Source organism: Felis catus, chromosome D3 (genome assembly GCF_018350175.1).
Source record: "Felis catus isolate Fca126 chromosome D3, F.catus_Fca126_mat1.0, whole genome shotgun sequence".
Taxonomy (NCBI): domain Eukaryota; kingdom Metazoa; phylum Chordata; class Mammalia; order Carnivora; family Felidae; genus Felis; species Felis catus.
The window spans coordinates 47,509,446-47,533,001 of NC_058379.1; the positions used below are offsets into that span (position 1 = coordinate 47,509,446).

General features: G+C 43.7%; 1 protein-coding gene across 4 annotated transcripts in view; it reads right to left on the bottom strand.

Annotated features, from left to right (window-relative positions):
- Window positions 1–496: 496 nt before the first annotated feature.
- Window positions 497–23,556, bottom strand: part of ZNF521 (zinc finger protein 521) — a 278,827-nt gene continuing 255,767 nt past the window's right edge. For 3 of the 4 annotated variants that reach the window (XM_023241840.2, XM_023241838.2, XM_045041907.1), the window contains 2 exons: window positions 9,982–10,145; window positions 497–1,302 (listed from right to left, as the gene is read on the bottom strand). In XM_023241840.2, the coding sequence (XP_023097608.1) occupies window positions 1,290–1,302; window positions 9,982–10,145 (177 nt within the window). In that variant the 3' untranslated portion in view covers window positions 497–1,289. The remainder of the gene's footprint in view (window positions 1,303–9,981; window positions 10,146–23,556) is intronic. The other variant, XM_023241839.2, reaches the window with a different exon arrangement.

The window sequence follows — 23,556 nt, forward strand, 5'->3', positions numbered from 1 at the left end:
AGGCCAGAAGGCGGAGCGATTTGGAGAAGGCCACACCGGGAGTCAGTGCCAGAGCTCGAACCAACAGCCGCCTGGCTCCCTGCTCTGTGCTTTGTCTTCTGAATGAACAAAGCTGCTTCTTAAGTACACATAAGCCAAACTGCCTTTCAAATTGCAGCCATCTACTTCGAGTTCAGATTTGCACAGCATGACATGAATTGGGCTGCAAATTATGCAGAAAACAGCCATCACATCCATCTGTGATGTCAGAATCCTCCAGTACAATGTGACCTGGTAGTATCTGAGGGAGGAGGAGTATATTGGGTCTGATTCTTTCCCGATGCAGTATGATGAATCTCCTCGCGGCTGCATTTGGCCCAGTGTGAAAAGGTTAAATATGATCGAGGTTATCCTGTGATATGTTCAAGAGCAGATTTCACCTCCAAGGGTGCAGGCGATTAGATTTTTTTAATGGTAGAGTAACTGGAAAAAGAAAACACACAAATACACTCATACCTAATGGTAAACTGAATTTATTTCCTCTTGGAAAACAATTCCAGTAATCTCCAGGTTCAGACCGCAGAGTAAACATTAATAACAGTAACATACAGGTTAGTTCAACTGATTCAAGAATTTGGCTGTGTGAAATCATTAAGGAAAACCTTGAACACTCAAAGCTTCAAATGTATCCAGGAAAAAAAAAATCTTTGACAGTCTACATAACAACTATTGCATATATAGTGATGCTACCTGTCACATTGCAAGGCTTACAAATATATATACGGGCCTTATCCAGCTGTGGGGTTCTGTTTTGTGAGAACATCTCTTCGTGGTTTGCAAGAATCTTCAGCAATAAAAAATAGTCTTGGATTTAACCGTTGATATACCAAAAGAGAAATTCTAGGCTTAAGTGTAAATAAAAGGAAGTCCAAACATAGTCTCATTTGTAAGTTGTTTTAATCTGTCTTCCTCGAAAATACTTTCTCTTAAGCCGTTTTGCTCACATTTTTTTTTTTAAATCCTGCCTGAACAGGGCCCAAGTCCACTTGTCTTTATAAGACCATTTTAGTATCAGACGACATAATACATGTGCAACACTTTATATACAAGGAGTCTATCCGGTGCTCAAAAGTTCAAACACATGAACATCCAACAGTTTGATAATACAAGTTTTATGGTACAATACAATGTTTCTGAATATTATACATTAACAATGAAAGTTTCGTGCAAAGAGTAAAACATGTTCCCTTTTTGTGCCACAAAAGTAATTCTCCTTGAGAGACGGAACTTGCACTAACTGCTGTGTTGGGTCATCGTATGATTCTGTAAAGAAAAAGAAAAAGGGAAAAAAACACTTAAGCGATCTTATTGTCATCAGACCAAGTAGCTATACGTGCTGGTGGATTGAGAATGACGTGAACTGTGTTTCTGCACGCTGCTGGATAGGTGCTTGCCGGGGCCCTGACCCCTCGCTGCCCCCAGTGAGTACCATGGCGGGAAGAGGCAGGGCCAGTGGCCTGTGGGAGGTGAGATGGTTGGCCCATGCCTTTCCTCTTCTCTGCCTCTGCCAGGCCTTCCCAGAAGACCCTCCCACCTGCCGTCCCTTCTTACCAAAATAAGACCTGCTTTTCAAAGACCAGGATAGCACTGTTTTAACAGTTTTATTTATCTGTGCATTATTTCCATTACAGATGCTTTTGTTCTCATCGCTCTCAGGTGGGAACGTCTTGACAGCAGAGGCTCTATCTGTCCCTGAATATGGCCTGTACAGGCAAGGGCTGCCTGGCCAACAACACACAGAGGGGGCAGGAAGCTTCCCCAGCTCCTCTCCTGGGGGGTGGGCTTGGGGCTGTCACAACATGGCTCAGGAGCACATGATAGCAGCTGCACCCACCCCCAACCCCCACGGAAGCAGCCTTTGCTGTACTTTGGTTGTCTCCTCTCCATCCACACGGTGCATTCCCTTTCTGAGAGAACAACCTCCTCCTCCACTGGGGGATAGCCCCAGACCAGGGACATTCATTCGGAGCATAAGTCTGCAGAGGGCCTGATTTCCACCTTTCCTCCTCTGCACTGTCCCTGAGCCATGATGTCCCATCTCTGACCTTACACACCCTCCCCTGACGCATCTCTTCTGCTCAGAACCTTGACGTCTAGCTCGAGATACAACCACTTTCATGTTCCTCTCATCTAAAACCAATTTCTCCCTCCTCTGATCTCCTCCTGCATTTGCAGCACTCATAGAGTACATATCTGAGGTCTTGTCTTTGGTTATTTGTAGGCCTGGCTCTCTCCCTGTGTCAGAAATTCTGGTATTCATTCATTCATTCATTCCTCCACAAACATCTGTTGAACACTTGTATCACCACCTGGCGCAGCCCACAGCATTGCAGTCATCGTAAAGACGCGGCCAAGTGAATGACTAGCTAGCCAAGGGCTACTGAAGGGAATGGGATGGTCCCTGCCTTCGTGCCTTCCAAGTGCTCACAGTCTAAAGAAGAAAGTCGCACGGGCACAAGATGGCAGAGCAATATGGAAGAACTGTATCAGAAATGAACACAGAAATGCCATGATCACACCTAATATTGCTTAGCCTTTGGAGTAACGTGTGTAACGTGACATTTGAGTTGATGCTGGAAACATGAAAGGACATTGGGGATATACGGAGGACACTCTGGGCCACCAGGCTCCCATAACTGAAGGCAATGAAGCGAGAATACACAAGGTATGTTCGTGGACCTGTCGTTCAGATTGGATGGAGTCTCCTACAGTGTCCTGAACCAAGGGTACTGATGAGAAGGGAAGTTGGACGGTAGTTGGGGGCCTGGTTACGGAGAGCCTTCTGCACCTTGCTAAGGAGTTCAGGCTGGGTCGTGGAGGTGAACAGGTGCTATGGAAGTTTTTAAAGCAGAGTTTGTAAGCCTTACAGATCTTTGCTATCTCTTCATCCCCCATGATTAGCAAATTGCCTGCTCTGTGAATACTACTGAATGACTAGACGCTTGCCCGGTGGGGGCCCAGAGCACCAGGCTTCCCCTTCTCCATTTCAAACTTAGTGCATTTTTGAAGCCTGGCAACCAGTAATGATGAGGAACCTTATTTCACTCTCCCTTATTGAAAGCATACCTATTGTTATTAATGCAGTGGAAGATAAGCCTGGATCTTTTTTCCTACTTAGTAGCACTAGCCTAACAGTGCATACAGGAACAGATGATTTTTATGCCAAGCCTTTTTTTCTTTGTATTGATTCTAAATACTTCTGAAAATTATTTTTCACCAGTAGGTAGACAAAGAGTAATCAAAATACCGAGGAGACTAAAAAACTTTCCTATTTCCTTAAAAATGAACACAGTGATGATCAGAGTTTATAAACAACACAAAAGTTCATATGTTCAAAATACCCTAAGCCTTTTGTCTCAAAGGGTCAAGTCTGATCGGGTTTTTCATTTATGACAAAAGTTACCTAAATGATAGGACACCGATGGGTAATGGTTTAATTGGGTAATGGGTAATGGTTTAAACCAAAGTTAAACAAGCAAACAAACAAACAAATTGAATAACATTAGTTTTAAATGTTTAAGTGCTTACAAGAGACATTCCATATTTGATAGGATTCTGGAGGTTAATAAAGGAAGATATACTGCAATCACTCCAGTGTTTTGGTACGCGCCTCTATTCAGATACTGCAAGACGAAAACCTAACATGAATTGGCTGTAACAGTTGGCAATAGTTGTGTCTCAGATGCTTTCATCCTAAACCAAAGCCATAGAAGCCTCTTCAGAGGTGCAGAGAAATGAACAAATACATGTGAATTACTTATTACAACAGACTGAAGTTGCTGCTATAAAGGATTTATGCTTTTCATATGACCAGAGAAGCAGATAGATCATTTGAGAGAAAGACAAGATGACGGCTTGGGAAATTCAAGCTTACACAAAAATAAAGAGCCCTAAAACAAATAATGTGTAACTGGGAAATCTGGCACGGGACACGGTGAAGGCAGCAAGTTCTCTTGGTGTAGAGATGCCTGCATATGATTGACATTAGTTATTGTCATTTTTTTCCTTCCTGTTTTTTTTTTTTTGGCTCCCGCTCAACTGAGGGTGAAGTTAAGACAGGCTCCCGTAGTCCCGTGTCCACCACTAGTAGTGACTGTCAGGATGGGAAGTGGGAATTCTGGTAGGCAGTCTTGGGTAAGGCATATTTGCACTGAAAACAAAAGAAACCCAGTCCTCAAAGGCTTTCCCCTACCACCTTCAAGGAACCCTGGGCCGTGTCTGTCCCCTCACCCCTACGCTTTATTCTGAGTCACTGAAGATAGAAATGGCCCAATTTCATTTTCTGAAGGAAGGAATGGGTGTCTGAACTGCATAGGTTGGGCTGACTTTAAGGACTGGAGAAAAAAGGCTCAGAGTGTGAGTCTCCAGACTTCACTGAAGATCCTGTGTTAAGAGAAACAAGAAGTTGCTTCATGGGAGCCTTCTTTTTATTTATTTATTAACAAGTGTTTTTTTTTTTTTTTCAACGTTTTATTTTTATTTTTGGGACAGAGAGAGACAGAGCATGAACGGGGGAGGGGCAGACAGAGAGGGAGACACAGAATCGGAAACAGGCTCCAGGCTCTGAGCCATCAGCCCAGAGCCTGATGCGGGGCTCGAACTCCCGGACCGCGAGATCGTGACCTGGCTGAAGTCGGACGCTTAACCGACTGCGCCACCCAGGCGCCCCTAACAAGTGTTTTTTAAGTTTATTTATCTTGAGAGAGACAGAGACAGTGTGAGTGGGGGAGGGGCAGAGAGAGAGGGAGAGGGACAGAATGCCCAGCAGGCTCCATGCTGAGTGTGACGCAGAGCTCGAACCCACGGAACAGTGAGATAGATCATGACCTGAGCCGTTAATCAAGAGTTGGATGCTTAACTGCCTGAGCCACCCAGGTGCCCCGAATTTTTTTAAGATCAGTGACACGGTTTCTTTAGAAAGGGAGAACCGGAAACAAGTGGGAAAGATGAACAGTGGGCAAGAGAGGCACTAAGCAGGAAGAGACGGCGGGCCACGGGCCCGGCTCCCTCTTGCTCTGGCTCCGTCCAGGACACTGGTCCCGAGTCGCGGCGGTACAACCGTGGATGCCCAGCAAGGAGGCTGTCAGCAAGCAGCCTTCTTCCACCTGAGAGTTTCGCGCTCTTTGGGTCCAGAGGAAACACACTACACTCGAACAAAGCAGTGGGTCGTATCACTGCTTTTACACAGCAATTCACGGTCCCCAAAGTACTTTAATGCAATGACAGTTTATGGGGAAAAAGATCTGTTCCGATGAAGGGAAAGCGTTTTACATAATCGAGGAGAAAGAACACCAGCGCAAAGCGACGGGGGCATGTGAGGGGGTGACGACAGAAAAGGAAGTAGGAAGAGAAGAAAACTTCTGAAATCCCACAGAGAGCCATATTCTACTCTGCAAAAAGCCATCTCTTGGAGACCCCATGTCTAAGTAACTGAAAATTGCAAACCATTAATCCCAGTTATGAACAGTTGTTTTACATGAGGGGGGTTTGTGTTAAGGAAAAAAAACCCCCAAAAAACAAAAACAAAAACCAAATCCACAGCACACCTTAAAGTTTAAAAGAAGATCCATCTAGGTATGATACCTTAATAGCCAGGTTTCAAAAACCCACTCTCCTTACGGTAAAGGGCCCCATTTGGGAGGAGTGTGGTTTTTTCCCCCCTATAAATGTGAAATTAAACTTGGAAAGCTAAAAACCAGACAAGGACCTTCAAAATTCCCTACTAGCACCGTGCATGCATCTCTTTTAAAATATGAGATGCCTTTCATTTTACAAGACTGGAATTCTCATCTTGGGCTTTGGCACGCTAACAAATGATTAATTCAGCCTCCTCCTTTCTGAGAGCTGACCACATTTACTGGTCAAACGGCTTAATCCTATTTAAAATGCAATCCAAGCAAAATATTTTTAAATAAAAAATAAAACCCCATGATCTCCTGAAACTGTTCACCTTGGCCAAGTTACCCCATTTTCCTGTGATCTTGAGGTGAATCTGAATATTCGCACCAACAACAAGGATGAAGTTAAGCTTTGGAGGAAAGCCCAGGGGGAATCTACCTTCCCAGAGAGGAGAGTTCGAGTGCCCACCCCCAAAAGTTGTGGCCACAGATTGCCCTCACTCGTCCAAAATTTTGGCAGAGGTCACGTCTCGTCTGGCTTTGTAACTCTCTTGTTGCCATCAGTAAAATGTTAAGTAGTGATGGTAATAAAAATAAAAAGTGCGTTTGAATGGAAGTTTTGTGAGATCTGTTGATTCAAATATGTTAATCATTTTTACCATGACTTGCCTATTTATAGCCCTTTGTCTCAAACAAATTCTGACAAGCTTTTAAAAGTAAGAAAAAGAGCCAGCATGCTATTTGAAAAAGGAATGAAAAAAAAAAAATCGAAATAACAAGCTTTCCACTAATTCACCATGCCATCAGGATCCTGAATTTAAACGGCAGTTGTATTCAATTTAAATGAGATGTTTTCCAACCAGATGAAATAGGAGGCAATTGTGGCTCTGTAACAATGCAAGGCGGGAAGAAATAAAAGAAATATAAAGATTAAGTGTGGCTGTTTCTTTCAACAGATGGTGACAGCACCACGGCGGCGTGTTGTTTTTTCTTTAGTTGAAGAATGCAAACATCCGTAATCAATCATCACTGATTAACTAATTATATTAGCCTTCCTTTTATCACTAGGGTTGGACCTTTATCTGTAAACACTATGGATAATCTGTATGCTCGTATTTTTCCAGAGGCATATTTCAGCACACATACAGTTACGGGCTGCACACAGAATTCTACATTACCGTCCACCTTTAAGCCCTACTGCTTTTTTTATTTTTTATTTTATTTTTTTTAAACAAAAGCAATTGGTTTCCAACAGGCTGGATAATAAGTCTTTTGACCTGCATTCTTCTTTGACCCATTAAGGTCACCCCTGTGCTCGGGCATATAGCTGACTTAGGAAATGCCTGCAAGTCCTACATTTCATCTCCTGCCCACTCAAAATAAAGCTTTCTTTAAATGTGTCTGTACGGGTCCCTGAAGGCCAAAGAGGCATCCCTGTAGTGGGCAATGGAGGGACAGAAGCTTCTGCCTTTATTAATGAATGCAGACCATTATGAGTCTGGCTGGCTCCTTCCCTGTTCCCAGAAGCATATACTGTACGTGACTTAAAATGCTAGAATATTGACACAAAGCGAGCCGGGCACCCCTAAGGAAAATTACTCCTTGGATATAATGTAGGCTCGTAACAGCTATTAGAGTACAAAATAAAACCCTCCGGGATCAAACTGACATATACCGCATTCCACCTAGTCCTCAAACATTAGAAGAATTTCTTTGTGAAGGCATTCTCAAGGACAGCATTAAACTGACTTTTGTAGCAATCTGCAACAGCTTTTTGGCTCAGAGCTTTTAGTACTAAATCTCTGGTTTGAATCAATACAAGTACTATATCTTCTACATTAATCAATACATTTGGTTCAATACATGTTCTATTAAATTATACTTTCTAATCAAGATTTTTACATTTCCACCCTCTCTCTTTTTCACCCCCAACTTCTTTTGCTAGCGAAATAGTTTTAAAAGTGTAGGCACCTCATGACGACAGGATACTGGGGTTTATTCCCCCCACACGCTAGAGAAAAACTATGGCGAAGGGCAGCCTTTAAACGCCTTAATAAGGTTAATGGGATGTGAATGTAATAAATGAACATTTTCAAAGTCCAAACAACTACAGAAGTACTCAGAGTTTTAAATTAATTAAAACTGAAACTGCTACAGTGCTAGAAGTACCATTAGTAATGTTCTAAAAATTACACGGAAGACCCAAATCATCCAAAAGTACCAATTAGACCCCATTTCGCCACCCCAGAGTTTCCACTCTCCACAATCCATGTAATTCCTGGCTGGAGAAATTTTGGGTAATTGTGTTTCACGAACCTTACCCAGGAACCCGCAGGAACATATACATGGGTATGTCCAATTTTATAAGATATGTTATATTTTAATGAATAGTCCTTAAAAGATAAATAATATTTCCCAAAGTGTTTGGGGAATCTGAAAACATAAATAGCCATTTTCATAGCCAGGAAAGCTGACTCATAATTTTTACTTTGGTAGAATTTACTAAAATGGGGTCCTACTCTTTTGTTTTGACACAGCAATGGCATTTCAGAAACTGTCATATGCTTTTGCCCCTCTCTTTAATGCCATGAATGTTGCATTTATGATCATGTTTGCACTGACAGAATTTCCCGTTGTATTTTTTCACATGGTAATACCATCGCCATGAACTTACAGAGACACGGGTGCATTTTCTTTTGACATTTAACAGTTCACATGGGCTTGGCCTGACATCTCAAAGCATTTTCTGGATGACACCAAGTCATATTAAAGCAAAATGTGAAAGGGTGTCATCAGAAGTGACCAGAAAAATACAAGATCTTAACGATAGAAAAGGACCATTAGGTTATTTAGTCGGTCCCCTTGCTAGAACAGAATTGTTTTATAAAGTTCGTACTCCAGGCTAATTTTAAGTGGTTCTGGCAATGACGTTTCCATCACATCTCCCATAAGAAATGATTTCACATTCTAGTAAATTTCACTGAATTACATTTTTATTGTTGTTGTTCTTTGAACATTCATGCTAAATAAGCCTAGAAAAGGATGGTCTGAGATAACCTTGAAGCATGCGGACATTGGCATGTTCATGAGTTTATGTTTAGAAGTCTTGGCCATATATTTGCAGCATTAAGCTCTTCTCTCTCATCCAAAGGAAACCAAAAGACAATCCAAGAAGCCATTTCTTAGTCATTACACAAAATGTGTCACTCAATTGCTTTGTTCTAGAGAGAAGCCTACAAATTAAATAGATTCTAGAAGGCCAGTGGGACTTGCCTTTCAACAGTCAACCCCAACACTATTGACATGTTGGGCTGGACAATTCTTTGCTTGGTGGGGGGTGGGGCGGGGGTTGTCCTCTGCACTGTGGGATGTTCAGCAGCATCTCCGGCCTCTATCAAAAACATGCCTGTTGTCGCAACCACAACTGTCTCTAGACATTGCCACATATTCCCTGGTGGGGAAAACAATCACCCCCAATTGACGATCACTGTTTTACAGTGTTTTGAAAACACAATGAGTTTGCTGTGCCATGCTTGAGCATGCTGCTTAGCGTTCAGTCCAAGAGGTATCTCCTCCGCTAAATTTAAAAACAAACAAAAAGGATAGCAAAAGGGACCCATACACTGCATGGGGCTATATCACATACCATCTTCAAATATACTCAATGGGTGAGAGTGGGCGATTGTTGAGAACTTTTGGAAAGGGTACGTAATATCCTTTGAGATATATCATAAATGGCATTGCTTGTATGAAGAATCGAGTGTCTCCAAAAATGTCCACTCGTTCAGCAATGTGACATCCATGTACCATCAGTGAACAAAGGTAGTACATTTTCGTGGCAATGAATCAATGCCGTTTTAGGAATATTTGCAATCTAACAAAGGATCGATATTAAACTTAGAATTCATATATAAGGTATGAATAGTTGGACTATCTACTTTGAACAAACAGAAGAGCCGTCATCCTTAATTTGCTGATCCAGATTTAGTAGCAGGCATCAATTATATGTGTAAGTAACGAATACGTCAGAGAACCAAAGAAATGATTTCAGAGCTGGGAGGGTCCTAGCAGCACCTGTTCTGATATCTCATTTTATAGATAAAGAAATTAAGACCCAGAGAGTAGAAGCCAGCTTTCAAGGTCTTCTAGCTACTCCGGTGGCTCAGCTGGCTTTGGGTGTGAAGCAATTGCTGAGTGGCACCGGTTGATGTGTTCTAATCTCCGGGCGGGGCCGGCAGCAGAGATGACGGACACCCACCCTCACGGCACTCGCCAGCCACAGAGAGGACGGGATGCTACGGGCCACAGAGAAAGGACACCTCACCTCTTGTGAGAGACAGTCGACTTAGTTCTCAGAGGAGTCACACTTGCCTGGTGCTGGAGTGATGAGGAGTTTAGAAGGGAATGACGGGCACCAGAGGGAGAGTAAGCGTGAATCGGGCTGAGAATCGGGGGAGAGGGTGTAGACCATTCAGGACGGGAAGTCATCTGTAGGGAAGGAGATTGTTCAGGCTGGGCAGAGACGTGGGGAGCCCCTTCAAAAAGAGGCTCTTTTTGTTACAGGCGCTCTTTCTCACATCAAACCAAGTTGGGAAAGCCTAGGGTGGTTAACACTGTCAAAAGAATACCCACCTACTTACCTTAGCCTTGGTCTAGGATGAGTCTTCTCAAGCCTAAGCAAGGACTAATTTTCGAAATAATGCCATGCCCAAACTGCTAATGTAGAACAATTTTCTAGAATTTGGACAGTTAAACATCAGAGAAATAAAACAAGCCACTCTGGCCCACCAGTTTCAAAAGGGCAGCACTGCTGATGGGTCACACATGGGAAACGCTAACATCGTCATAATTTCATTTTTCATTGAAATCTTAGAAACGACAGTAAAATTTCAGTTGCTAGCTGACCCTTATCCGTTTCACCTACCTGCCAGGCTTACATTTTCCCACTCTGGAACTGGCAATAGCACACAGTATCTACTATGTTAAGGGGGAAAAAAAGGTGCCAAACTGGAAGCCTAGACTAAAAAGAGCACAGCAGCCGCTGGGAAATACAAGTATAAAGTTTATTTTTTAAACAGAACAGTGAGTTGAACTACTTGTTTACATGCAAGGAGCCAAAAGAAAATTTAAATCAAACTATACAAAGCCAGCAAAAGTGAAAGTGAGGCTGAAGCCAAAAGATGCTGCTCGGATTCTACAAGTGCAGGATCCCAGCGTATTATGGGACAGAAGGCTTTGATAGGCAATACAGTCTAATAAGATATTCAGGGATTAAGTCAGTGCTTCACGGACAGATGTGTCCATGTGCCAGTTGTTGCTAAGCTTTAATTTTTCCCCCTGCAATGTTTAATTTATCACACTGGCGCTTTCTAAACTAGAACATCTGTAAACAAGGTTAAGAATGACCTCCTTCCAATTTTACATCGGTGAACAGTGCCCTTCTCCGTGCTCTAATTTTAGATAACTTAAAGATAAATAAATCTGCGGGAGGAAGAAAAAAAAAAAAGAAGGCTTGTCTGACACTGTAATGTGTTCATCTTGGGCGAATACAAATTTCCTTTCCGCCCGGCTCTTGATGAACACAACCGACTCTTGCTGCCCAACCCATATTCAGGCACCCCCTTCCCAGTCAAACGCAATTAAACAAACTTCTGCTAAATATTTAACAGCCTCGTGTAGTAATTAGCGGCAAATAATGGGAGCTTAAATTGATAATTGCTCAGAACTGTGCTCTTGCCAACACGACAAGTTTCCTGCTCCTCCCTTTTCTGTTAGATTTTGAATCCCGGAAGGTTTTGTTTTTAAAGGACTTAGTTAGTGAGATTACCCTTGGTCATGTTACTTGGCCCAAGACCTTGCAGTCAACTTGGGCGAGTTTTGCCATCAGCTGCAAGATTCTACCCGCATCACTTATTTCATTTGTGTTTTTGAAATCCATTGAAATTTAAAGTTACATACCTGAAAGCTGCTGGAACAGGGCATTGATTTAAAAACTGACTGGCAGGCTTAGGATTTAAACTCTGGTCCACTAGATTCAAAAGGTCATCTGATTAGAATGAGAGACGCACAAGGCTTGTAATTTATATTCAAAGGGTAACCTTTGTAGGGAGAAGGAGGGAGCAAGGAAGGACTCTTTCTGCTTTTCCGCTTGATACGGACAAGGATTCCCTTCAACCAAATTCCAACCATTATGAAAAATAGTTTATTGAACTTGGGCAAAAAGCGAAAGAAATGCCACTTCCTTGCAGTGTATTACTTCTTTTATTAAAAACACCGCCACACTCTCTAGGAGGTGAAGTCGTATTAAGAGTAAGTCAAATGCGTTATAAATCATTAAGAGTAACAGCAAAAAGTCTTTCCTCATCACAAGCAACCAGATGCTTGTCTACTAGAGCATTTGCTTTAGTACATAAAACGGATAAAACTATAAAAGGACATTTGACTTGCATCATTTACACGATTAAACTGCCTAAGTGTAAGCGTGCATAAGCACATCCACGCCAGAGCTGGATGTTGGCGTGAGCATGTGCCGTGTGTGTGTGTGTGGGGGGGGGGGGGGATGTTATATCCGTGCATGGGTTCTACAAGGTAAAATCCCTGGTGTTTGCCTCCGATCTTTCTGTCCCTCATTGCTCATATATTCCTCCATGGAGAATGCAATTAGAAGGAGCCCAAAGTAGCCTCGCTTTAAATTCTTTTTTTTTTTTTAAGTTTACTTATTTATTTTGAGAGAGAGCACATGCACACGAGCAGGGGAAGGGCAGAGAGAGAGGAGGAGAGAGAGAATCTCAAGCAGGCTCCACACCGTCAGCACAGAGCCTGATGTGGGGCTCGAATTCATGAACCGCAAGATCATGACCTGAGCTGAAATCAAGAGTCAGACACTTAACTGACTGAGCCCCCCAGGCGCCCCTGCCCTTGTTTTAAATTCTAAGAAAGTCTTTTTAACATGCAAGTATTTCACAAATTCAAGTCTATTTGGGTGTCGCCCACTTTAAAGTAAAACAAAAACAACCCAAAAACTCTGGTTTGGAGAGAGGAGAAATAATGTCACACTCGAGGTGGGTGCTTGTTTTCTTGCTCGCTCTTTCCTCTCCTTTTCCCTCTGTGTGTTTTTGCGTACTGTAGAAAGTTTCCAGTCCCCTTTCTCTAATAATCTCCTGCCTCCTCATTCCCTGAAATCACCCCTGTTTATTAGCCAGTTTACACAGGCAGGCACGAAGAGAGGAAATCGGGAAAGCTTAATTCACTGAGCCTCGTCAGGTCTTCAGGTTTATTTGTATTTTCTCCTGTCCATCATCTACTCTTGTCTCGGGATCTTTCGGGCCTTACAATGGTGGAGCTTTCCCCGGCTTTCCATCCGGCCAAGAAGAGCTTCTGTTTCCTTCAGAAACCCCCACATTAAACTCCCATTCTCCTCCCACGTCCTGGGCACCTTTTCTGGAACTGCTTCCAGGTCTCCGCGGGACAGTTTCCTCCCCTCTCAGGGTACACAGAGCTTCTAGAGGGACAGCCTCTTGCTCCCCCCGCACAAAGATGTGCTGTAACTATGGTGAGAGCAATCTATAACCCTCCCGTCCTTATATAATTTGCTACTCCAAGTTAATTTTAATTCATTACAATAAAGCAATATAATTAAAAAAATAACTCTTTAAAGTGAAGTATTTAACATGATCCTGGAAGAAAGACAGCTCTAACAGAGGGCCAGGCAGCAGGCACGGTGCACACTCATGCAAATTCAAAGGTGAGCTGTAAACCAGTACATGCAGCAACACTGCTATGCATAAAGGGCCTGGCAACGGGAGGCCTCATTCTAATCAGTCCTCAAAGGAACCTGCCATACAGAAGTGGCACTTATTCTAATTTAAAGCCCTCATGCTTTGCTTCAGTGTTGCAAAATTTATAAAAGAATAACTTCATTAAACCGCCTGGCACTTCAAACACAAATGCAAACCAGCCACAACACAGAAGGAGCTGGACAAGAGGAAGAGAAATATTCCCAGAGAGTTGTTAACTCGGATATTAAAATGAAGTCTGCGTTTGGGCGCTTCCCTCGCTGATGACCGGGTTTGACGCGCAACTTTCCTTCACCAAGGAGTGCTGCCACACAGCTCTTTACTTCTGTCATGAGGCCTGTTACTCCTCTGAGTCTGCCTAATAACACTGGAAATCATTCAAAGCGGTTCGGCAAGCCACATCACATGCAGAAATACGTCTGGCAGTACATAAATGAGCGCTATTCAATGTCCCTTTCCTGGTCTGCAGAGAGGAGACTGATTCTGAATACACACTATTATAGTTTCCATTCGCCAGGGTATATATTTCAGACTCTCCTAAGTTGTTGAAAAACTAATGTAAAAAAAATCCCCCCCCCCCCCCCTTAACCTCCGTCTTCAAGAAAGAAAGCAGTAATAAGGGCTAAGTAGAAACAATCTGCCCAACCCATGCCCAGCACTGGAGAAAAGTTATTGTCACATCCTAAAACACACGCTTTCAAGGAAAATTCTGTTTCTCCCTGGAATCAAAGAATCAAAGACATGCTACAGTAAAATAACTTCAGGCTAGATTTCTAAGCTACGATGCAGTTTGTGTCAGAACACACATCATTTCGTGCTGTCAGCATATTTCTCCAAATCATTTCATTTATTTATTTTGGGGGGGGGGGATGCAATGCAAAGACAAAGCTAGAAGCCTGTTGAAAAACTCCAACCCTCTGAGACAGTGCGTGTCACATACAAACTGTATTATGCTCTGAGATCTTGAGAGATCCCAGTAATAAAGGGCCCCTCTCCCGTTCGGTGTTTCTCAATACCCACATCCAAATTTGGGCTGAGATTCTGTGACAATGAGAATAGAGCAAGCATTCGAACCTCTTGAAAATGATAACCCATGGATGGAGAAGAGGTAATGACCTCAGGGTAAATCCCTGGAGGCGAATCTCTCCAAAGGCGCATAACAGAAGACGTTTATTCCAGCTACGTTTCAGAACTGGGCGGTGGGGTCTTGTTCTTGTTATTGGATACTCATGCCGGCTGAGCAGCGGACAGATGGACACCATGGATGTGAACACTGGTGATCGCCAAAACCAAAAAAGCCCCCAAACCAAAAAACAACAACAATGCAGTGTCATGTGATTCAGTTCATCCCTAGGATAAACAAATACTGACGTTAATGCTCTACATCTTTAGGAAGATGTTTTACAGTGCCGAAGGCTCTTTTCCATTCACATAAGGCAATATAGAGGTGAAGGTAGGTTTCTATTATTTTTCTTCTCCATGAATAAAATAGGGCTAATCAGATGGAATGAATGAGCTAATTCAATTACAGGCAGCCTTTATTGTGCAATAAAATATGGATTATTGATCTTGTGGAGTTGGCAACGCATGATGCAAATTCAGTGCATGGGACCTGAAGATGGGAGTTTGACTGTTCTTATTCATGATAAAACCAGCGAAACAACGCTAACTAATTAAACCCAGTGCTTCAAAAGGGGACGGATGAGAGGTCACCTCACAGGGCTGGAACAGGAGCCTGAGGAGACCCTGTTAGCAAGGGAGCCATCCCTTGTTAGATTCCTACAACGAAGGAAGGGGGCATGGCTGGGCTCCTCAGGCCCATCGGTGGAGAGGAAAGCGAAAACTTGTTGGGTGGACTGAAATTTACTTGATAGGCACCTTGCTACAAATCCAATTTGGTCCCGTCCTAAGAACGAAGGTACTGTTGCAGCTTTGCACTCGTTTGAAATACAGCGCCGGACTGTTTTAGCAGAATCCTTTGGTCCTTTATCTCTTAAAAAAAAAAATGCAATAATCAACGCTGTTAGAAAGAAAGCAGCTCTGAGTATGAGGGTCACGTGGAAAGGAAAGTGTATGCAGTCAACACTAAAGGGAAAAAAGAAGGTGAGCTCTGATATTCGATGTATATTTACACACCTCAGTTCTGCTTTCCCATTTCCCCTTATAAATCTGCCCCCAGATACTGTGGCCTGCTGATTGCTGTTTGTACTCTGCTACAGAGCGCACACCAGACTGTCTCTGTATTCCTTATAAACTTCTCCCTGCCTTCCCTGCAAAGCTGGCATTCTTCCTTTTGACCAGGTTCATCCAGTCTACCTTTCTACGGACCACAGCCGAGCCCGCCCACCCCCCCCTCCCCCGCCCGCCGCAGCACAGAAATATGCTCTTTTCTCCCCTAATTTTTCTTTTTGAAGAGTCAAAATGGGTTCCGTGTTTTGGTAGGCATCCCTCCAAAGCATAGGTAAGCGTACATGTGGCATGTTTTCGAAAAAGACTCCGGCGGAAGGGAGGAATCAGAGATGCTAAACAACGCCGCGCAAAGTTGCAGACTGTTCGGCTACAGTCCAGAAAATGAATCCAATTTTTCATTCTGTCGTTATAAATATTTCATCGCAAATGGTACTGATTTTCTGCAACTGTGGTTAAGCAAAGGGCCTCTGTGTGAATATTTAAGAAAAAAAAAAAAAAGAGGAGGAAGACAACGAAGAAGAAGGAGGGGGAATGGAAGATTAGCCACCAATTAATTTCTTACTTTAAATGTAAAAGATTCTGGGAGAAATTCAACAGTGATGTAGTGTGTGACTCAAAGAAGGAGAAGAAAAAAAACATTTACTCTGCTCTTCTTCTGACAGTTTCTCATAAAATATCTGCAGCCCATCTATCTTTTAGTACTCCAGGCTCCTCTGGAGAGCAGAAAATGGTGGTTTAAAGCTCACTTCAGTGCCAGTCTGCGGGAGATTGCTTTCCACAGGACCCCCGCTGATGGAGGCCTAGGGGAAGAGGCCCAGGAGTTATTCAATCAGCCCGAGACTCTGGGGCGGCTGGGGGTCCTTTGAGGGCTGATTATAAAGCTGCCCTCCTGTTGCCTGCCTCGGAACAGAATGAAATGAGCAGCCTCTTGCTGAGCAGATACTGCAAGAAGGAATTTCACCTGTCATGGAGTTTGTCAGAATTTCAGGATTTATCTTGGTGCAAAATTAATAAAATACCAACCAGGATTTCAGGCTGACTACTCAGCTGTGTCATCTCAAAGTGATCTTTCACCCAGGAAAACCTGGACAGTGAGTACAGCCACTCTTGCCTTACTTTCCCTTCGGAGGGCGAGCGAGACGATGTAATACCACCCAGACATCGGGATGAGATTTTGAACCAATTACACACAAGGCCGAATTGCGTGTGGGTGCTACTGTCTTAATGTGTGACCTCTCACCCCGCTGCTGTAGTTCTAAAGCCTCTTTGGAATAAGCCCAAGTCTGAGGCATAAAAAGGCCATTTCTGCAGCTTATAACACAGTAGGTCCCCTATGGCATCACATCTGTTAAATTCATACACTGGTATTTCAGGCCTGAATTTGATTTATCTTTTAAAAAGGAGTACGAACAACAGACGATGTTAAGAGCACAGATTGTGAAACATTACAAATTAATCCTGGGTCCGCCGTGAACCGGGAGGGGCAGTATCATCTTTCGTTTTAACAGGCTGTGCCCTCCTGTCCGGTCACCCTCTGGGCTCCCCGCAGAGTGTGGGAGTGGGGAGTGGGGCGGGAGGCCCCCTGAGGGGATGGGACAGGCGGGGAACAAGTCTCCCTGCCAGCTCTGGGGCTCTGGGCTGCAGCCAGTTTTGGAGCTGGGCGTCTCTGCTCATTCTACTTCAGAAGGTGGCTTGCACCACGCAGATCACCAGAGTGTGTAAGAGGGGTTCTGCGAAGCCCGGGGTTAGGGCATTTTGAGCAGAGGCTTGCGGAGCCCCGAGGCAATTAGCTCTGGTCCTCAGAGTGGGGGGGCGTCACATTGCAGATGGGGCAGCATGTGGGGGACCGGGTTGGCGCTCACGCCACCGGCTGACCTGAGCCACGGGACAGAGGGCATGCACATTTCTCAGATCCAACTCTGGACTCTGAACTCAGGTTCAGGACGGACGTGACTCCAATCGCAACGCACACCTTGTCTGCTGTCCCCGGCCTCCTGTCGCGCTCAGACCATGGGTGCCCTTTACTAATCGGCGATTGGCAGCACATCCCCGGCTCCCAGAGTCAGCGATTGGTTTGAGGCCATTGCCGCCTGTCCGTGTTCTACGTGAGACATTAAACGACACCGTAATGCGTCCCTTCCAGCTCTTCTCCTAGTTCCAGGACAGTCCCGTTTTGGAGCGCCACCTTTAACAAAGCAGTAGTGGCCCGACAACGTTTCCGAGATCTCAGGAAAAAGTGAGAAAGAGAGAGGGAAAGCTTGCAAGCGAAGGCACAGATGGTGGGCGGAGACGCAGGGTGCTCTCAGCAGGCTTCAGTGGAGATGCATTAACTCCACAGAGGGATGAGGGCTTCCCACCAGTACCATCATGAATTATAACTGAGTATGGGAGTGAGGTCTTAGCGCCTGGCTCACAGCAAATAGACTGTTCTAGTTTCCTGCCCAATCACCTTTCACCCTTATAAACTCAAAGCACAGCAAAGCTCACTGCTGCTATTTAATGGTATCCCGGTAGCCTTTTATGTGTCTAGAAGGCACACAAACTTAGCAGATGTGCCCAGTGGTGTAAGTCAGATAATTACAAAATTAAGTTTTGGCGATGTCAGAAAAGGAAACCTTTCACGGGTGATTCGGGTTTCCAGTGAGAGGTGGTCTTCTGTCAGCCGGGGAACGGAATCAAAGCAGGAGGGGGCGGGCGCGAAAGAAAGATGCCCACCTCTCAGACACCCTGGGTACCCGGGAAGGGCCTCCCTTTCGCGCACTTTCTCCTCCCCTTACGGGAAGGCAGTTCCTGCCCAGTTGGTTAGTTCTCCCACTCGCGCATTCGATGAAGTTATCAATGAAGGAGGTCTGTTATTTTAGGCAGTTTAAAATTTCACCGCTTTTAAAGGACTCGTTTACCCTGCCTTTCACTCCCGTTTAAAGCCTTGGAGTTGCTGTTCTAAATGACAGCACCGCGAGCGAGCACTGCTTTTAAGCACTATTCATCTCACCCGCCACATCTCAGGCTTTTACAGAACACTGCTCTCTCTCTCCAATAAGGGGAACTTACTCTTTCATAGCTGCAGGGCAGAGCCTGTTCCGAGCTGTAGATTCGCTGCAAATATAACAATAAAGGATACAAATGTGAATTCCTCTTAAAATACACGCTTGGCTCTGAAGCTGCCTTGCCTTAGCAAACTCGATCAAGAGCAGCCTATCAATCTTTCTCCAAATGCACAGCAACAGCTCATTTCGCGCGGCTGTCCGATGGATCGCCACATCGATGGATCAGAAGGCGCGGGAATGAATTCTTTGCTCATTTCAGGGGATTTATAGTTGAAGTCCATGATTACCATCTCTCTTTCTCTAATTGTCACAACAGTTGGATATGGGGGTGGTGTTTTCCAATAGTCGGGTAAAAGTTTGTAAACACAAAGGCTCTATTCTTGGCATTTTGTCTCCGCTAATGTGAGGAAGCTGATCCGTGTGTGGAGCAAACATCTAAAATAGGAACATATGTGGGAATTTAACGTGCCTCTCCGGATTGCAGAATGTTCTAGAAATTTGGATTTCCAGGTCTCTCCAAAGGATCTGACTGCAAACGTGGTGAGACAGAGCTCTGTCTTTACAGGACAATCATGCCCGCAGTTTCTCGTTCCTAAAGGAGGCAGATCTTCTGGCGCTGCGGCAGCAGGCTGTCTTGGCGACATACAAGGTGGCAGGGCCAGCAAAGCCCAGCCAAGGCAGAATGTGGCAGAGGTGATGAACATTTCCAGGGGGTGGGGAGGGAGGGGGCTGTGGAACTGGCCACAGTGCTCTTCAGTACACCCTAGCTGGATGCTCCATAAAGTCGCACTGATGGCAGTTCGGAGATGGCCATCTGTCGTCAACTCTGGGCCAGACAAAAAAATAATGTAATGGCAGATCGCTAACAACAGGGCTGTTGGAGGAGGGAATGACTCCTAGAACGAGGAGGTGGTGCTCCATCTTTTAATAGCGAAAACCAGCCATCGATATGAACATCAAGAAATTAATGGATGGAGAATTTTTAAAAACTGAGCTGGGGTGTTGTAGAGACGACTCGGATGTAAATAAAGTGGCTTTGGCTTATTGCTATCACCTCTGCTGCCCCTACTTCGGTCATATTAACCACTTGATTCTTGAGCATTTGACTAGCAGGACACATGGTGAAGCAGTGAGGGCCAAATTTAGAAAAAGGTGAGCCCACGTTGTGCCTCCAAGCATGCACACGCAGATTAGGCATTTATTGGTACAAAACGGGTAATTGAAAATGCATTTACTCATTTAGTCCAAATGAGTTCATTGTGACAATCATGCTTCTCTATCTTTCCGTACGCTTGCTTAATTTCTAGAAGCAGTTTTATAAAAGAGCAAAATAAAGCTACCTCGTCTTTAGATGCATTGTGAATGCTATAAAATTTTAAACTCCCTTCTTTGCTCAAGAAAAACCTTAGCTTTGTGCTACTGCATAGATGATAGGAAGAGAGAGGGGGTGGGGAGGGGGGAAGGGAGGGACGGAGGGAGGGAAGGAGGGAGAGAGAGGGAGAGGGAGAGAGAATGAATAACAGTCAAACTGAGGTTAGCTGTGTCCTATTTCTTTGTCCTATATGATTAACTTTCTGCCTTCAATGGTAAGGCCAATCAATCCTGATTGAATTATCCAATATTAACAGCTGAAAGTGATCAAAAGTAATGGTGAAAACATAGCACCAATCAATAAATCAATGCAAATGATTCAGTTCCTGGAGATTCGATCAAATAAAAGAGATAGATCAATTTAACCACTGAGCAAATTAAGTGGAAGTTGGTGTAGCACCAATTTACTTCAAAAGCCCCGCAGGCCCACAAAGCAGAGAAATGAGGTGGTGGAGAAACAGACCAGTTCCAGACCCACATGCTCACTTGACACAATTTATGCTCCTGAGATCCCTGAGGCTATGTGGTGTGTTTAGGGGCTGTGATTTCAGCCCCAAGAACAAGAGACACACAGAGGTCCAAAGGATCTGAGGAACTGGAGAGCTAAGGTACCAGGAAGCATGAACCACCCAGGAAGAGGCAGGAAGTACGCCCCCCACATCAGCTGTCCTCCCAGAGGACCACTCTGGAGCCCAGCGCTGGAGTCCACCCAGACACGGTAACGGGCAAATCTTCCAGTCTGGGGTTCCTAAAGGAAGGCCGTATGATGAGAAGCAAGGCAGGACAGGGTGTTGAGTCTTAGACTTGGAGTGGGGATAGTGAAAGCAATCTCAAACTCCATTAGAAATAAAAACAGGACAACTGAAAAATACAGAACGGTTTGTGAGGAGTATCCGGGGCAAAATAGTTTTAGGGCACTTCTTACAGCTTTAAACGCACACTTTTCCATTCTTCCTGTTTGCAACAGAGGATCAGCCTTACTCAGAGAAAAATATGACAACGAGCTAGAGCAAAACCTCACCCCCCCCCCCCCCCCCGCCACATCACATCCAGACTCCACCTTGTCTTTGATGGAGGGAGCAAGATAAAACTTTTGTTTCCGCTACACGTCCTTCATTTGAGGTATATGGAGAGAAGGGCCAGGTTGTTTTGAAACACATTTCTGAAAGCAAATGTAAATGTTTTGTTTTACGGTTATATGCTAAAAGGAAAAAGGGAAAGAAAAAAGCCCAAGATTCTTTAATCCCGTGAAAAAGATGAATGTTTAAAAATGAGAATTTTTACCTGGAAACCAATTAACATGAAACTATGTCAAGGTATGATTAACTGGGAAATTATTCTCGTAGAACTAGAGCAGAGAACTAAGGAAAATTCTGATGTGTTTGAGATAGACATTTTATTTCTGAGGGATGATGACTCCCGATTAGGTTTACTTAGGTCAGCACTAGCGAGCAGGGAGAGAGGGTCAGGGGGCCAATGTCCGCCCAGTGCCTGTCTTCCTCCACACCCTGCACGGAGTGTTCTGTGTTGCCTACTCAGCTGCACTCTCACCACGATCCTGAGAGTTAGGTGTGAGGACTTGTTGTTGCCTATGGGCCCATTGTACAGATGATAAAACTGAAGCACACAGTCAATAATAGCTTGTAAGTGACGGTGACCCTGTCAATCAAACTCTGGTGATTTTTCTCCGTAACTCATGCTTTTTCCCTTGTTCTAAGCTGCCTATAGGGAATTGGTAGCAAATTAAAACAAATGAAAAAAAAAAAAACTAATGAAAACTATTTTTTAATCTACTAACCGCTGGAGACTTTATGGGTGGCTAAGTCTCCCATAATCACAGATATCAGAATCATTTCCATCCTTCAGAACCAGCTTGAACACCTCCCACATGAGGTCTTTCTTGAGTCTCCCAGCTGGAGAGTAAGCATCTTCTTTTGGAATACTTATAACCATTGACTACATATTAGCTCATATAATGTTTAATCATCTGCATTGTCTTATCTTTTCTAGGAGACTATAAATGTGATATATTTCTAATTATTTTTTATATGTCATAGAGTGATGGGGACCATGGTCGATTTAAAATGATGACGTGGTAATTTTACAAATATTTGAATTAATAAATATGCTCCTTAATTAACAATGGCACTGGGACAATAGTAGTAAATAGCATAGGGCTTGTGATTTTGACTATGACTCCTAAATGTCTCATCATGTATTATTTAATAACTTGAGACACAGATTTGTATTAAATTGATTAAAAGCCTAGTTTAAGGAAACAGCTAAGTTAGCAAGTGACCCAGTGACTGGCTCAGCAGCCACATGGCCACGCTGTACTGTTGTCTTTTACAGCCCATCCTATGTGCGCTGCATCATTTTCTTTCAGAAATATGACCGTAAAACTTGAACACCGGTTAAGCTGCGGTGTGAAAAAAAGGCATCCAGATGAGGTGATCTGGTGGGAAAGAGGAGAAAAACAGCTGAAGAGACAATTACATACTGAAAAAGAAGTGATACCCGAAAATCATGGTGTATCCCTCAGAATGTCAGCTGCATTTTGAATGTGGAAAACACTGCCTTCGTGAGCTTAAGGAGGGAAGGGCTGCGTATCAAAATAACCTTTGATTCAAAAGGAATTCAAATACCAGAATCTCAGAGCCTGAAGTTCACCCAGGCCAATTCCGTCTCTCCCTCCTGCTGAAATTCCCTCAACATTCATTACATTCGTAACATGGTGCCTGATGGAACTTTCTACGAGACGCGTTGGAAGGGAATGATTTGATCACTGCTATTGAATTGTAGCTTGTCTAGAGGCACCAATTAAACAGTAATTAGTATATTGAAAGAAAGTGGCCCATTCAGCAGCATTTTTACAAACACACCACTTGCTCACACCTGTATAAACCACTTTGGATACAAATATGCATTGTAGGATATTATTCTTGGACCAGACCATCCCTCGCTCAAAGCAGCTTCCTTAAGTGCTGCAGAAAAAGTTGTGAGGTCTATTAGGAAAACATGTGAAACATTCAATATATTCATTTGCTTTTAAAATAACAAAATGTTCATTTAGTTCCAATAATACACTTTTATTCCAAAGCACATCTTCCCTACTGGCATGCAAGATACAAATAGATTAGAATTGCTTGCAAAAGTGAGGGAAAACTCTACCAAAGAAGAAAGACTACCTTGCCAATAATTGCACATTATATATCTCTAAACTGGAATGAGTACTTTCGGTAAGAAAGGTTTAGGGGTCATGTGAAGAGTATAGCTTCCATACTGGCAAAAGGTGTGTCTTAGATTGAGTGTTCCATAGAAGTAGAGGTTTTGTCTCATTTAATTCTAAAAGGAATTGTGGTCTGTGATGTCCAAAAGATGATGTCTGAATCATTGGTGTCCTGGGGATGGACAGTGCATAATAAGGAATTATCTGAGTTCTGACTGGCGTTGTAGGCAAATATCAATGAAAATAACATACTCGTTTGTGTGTGT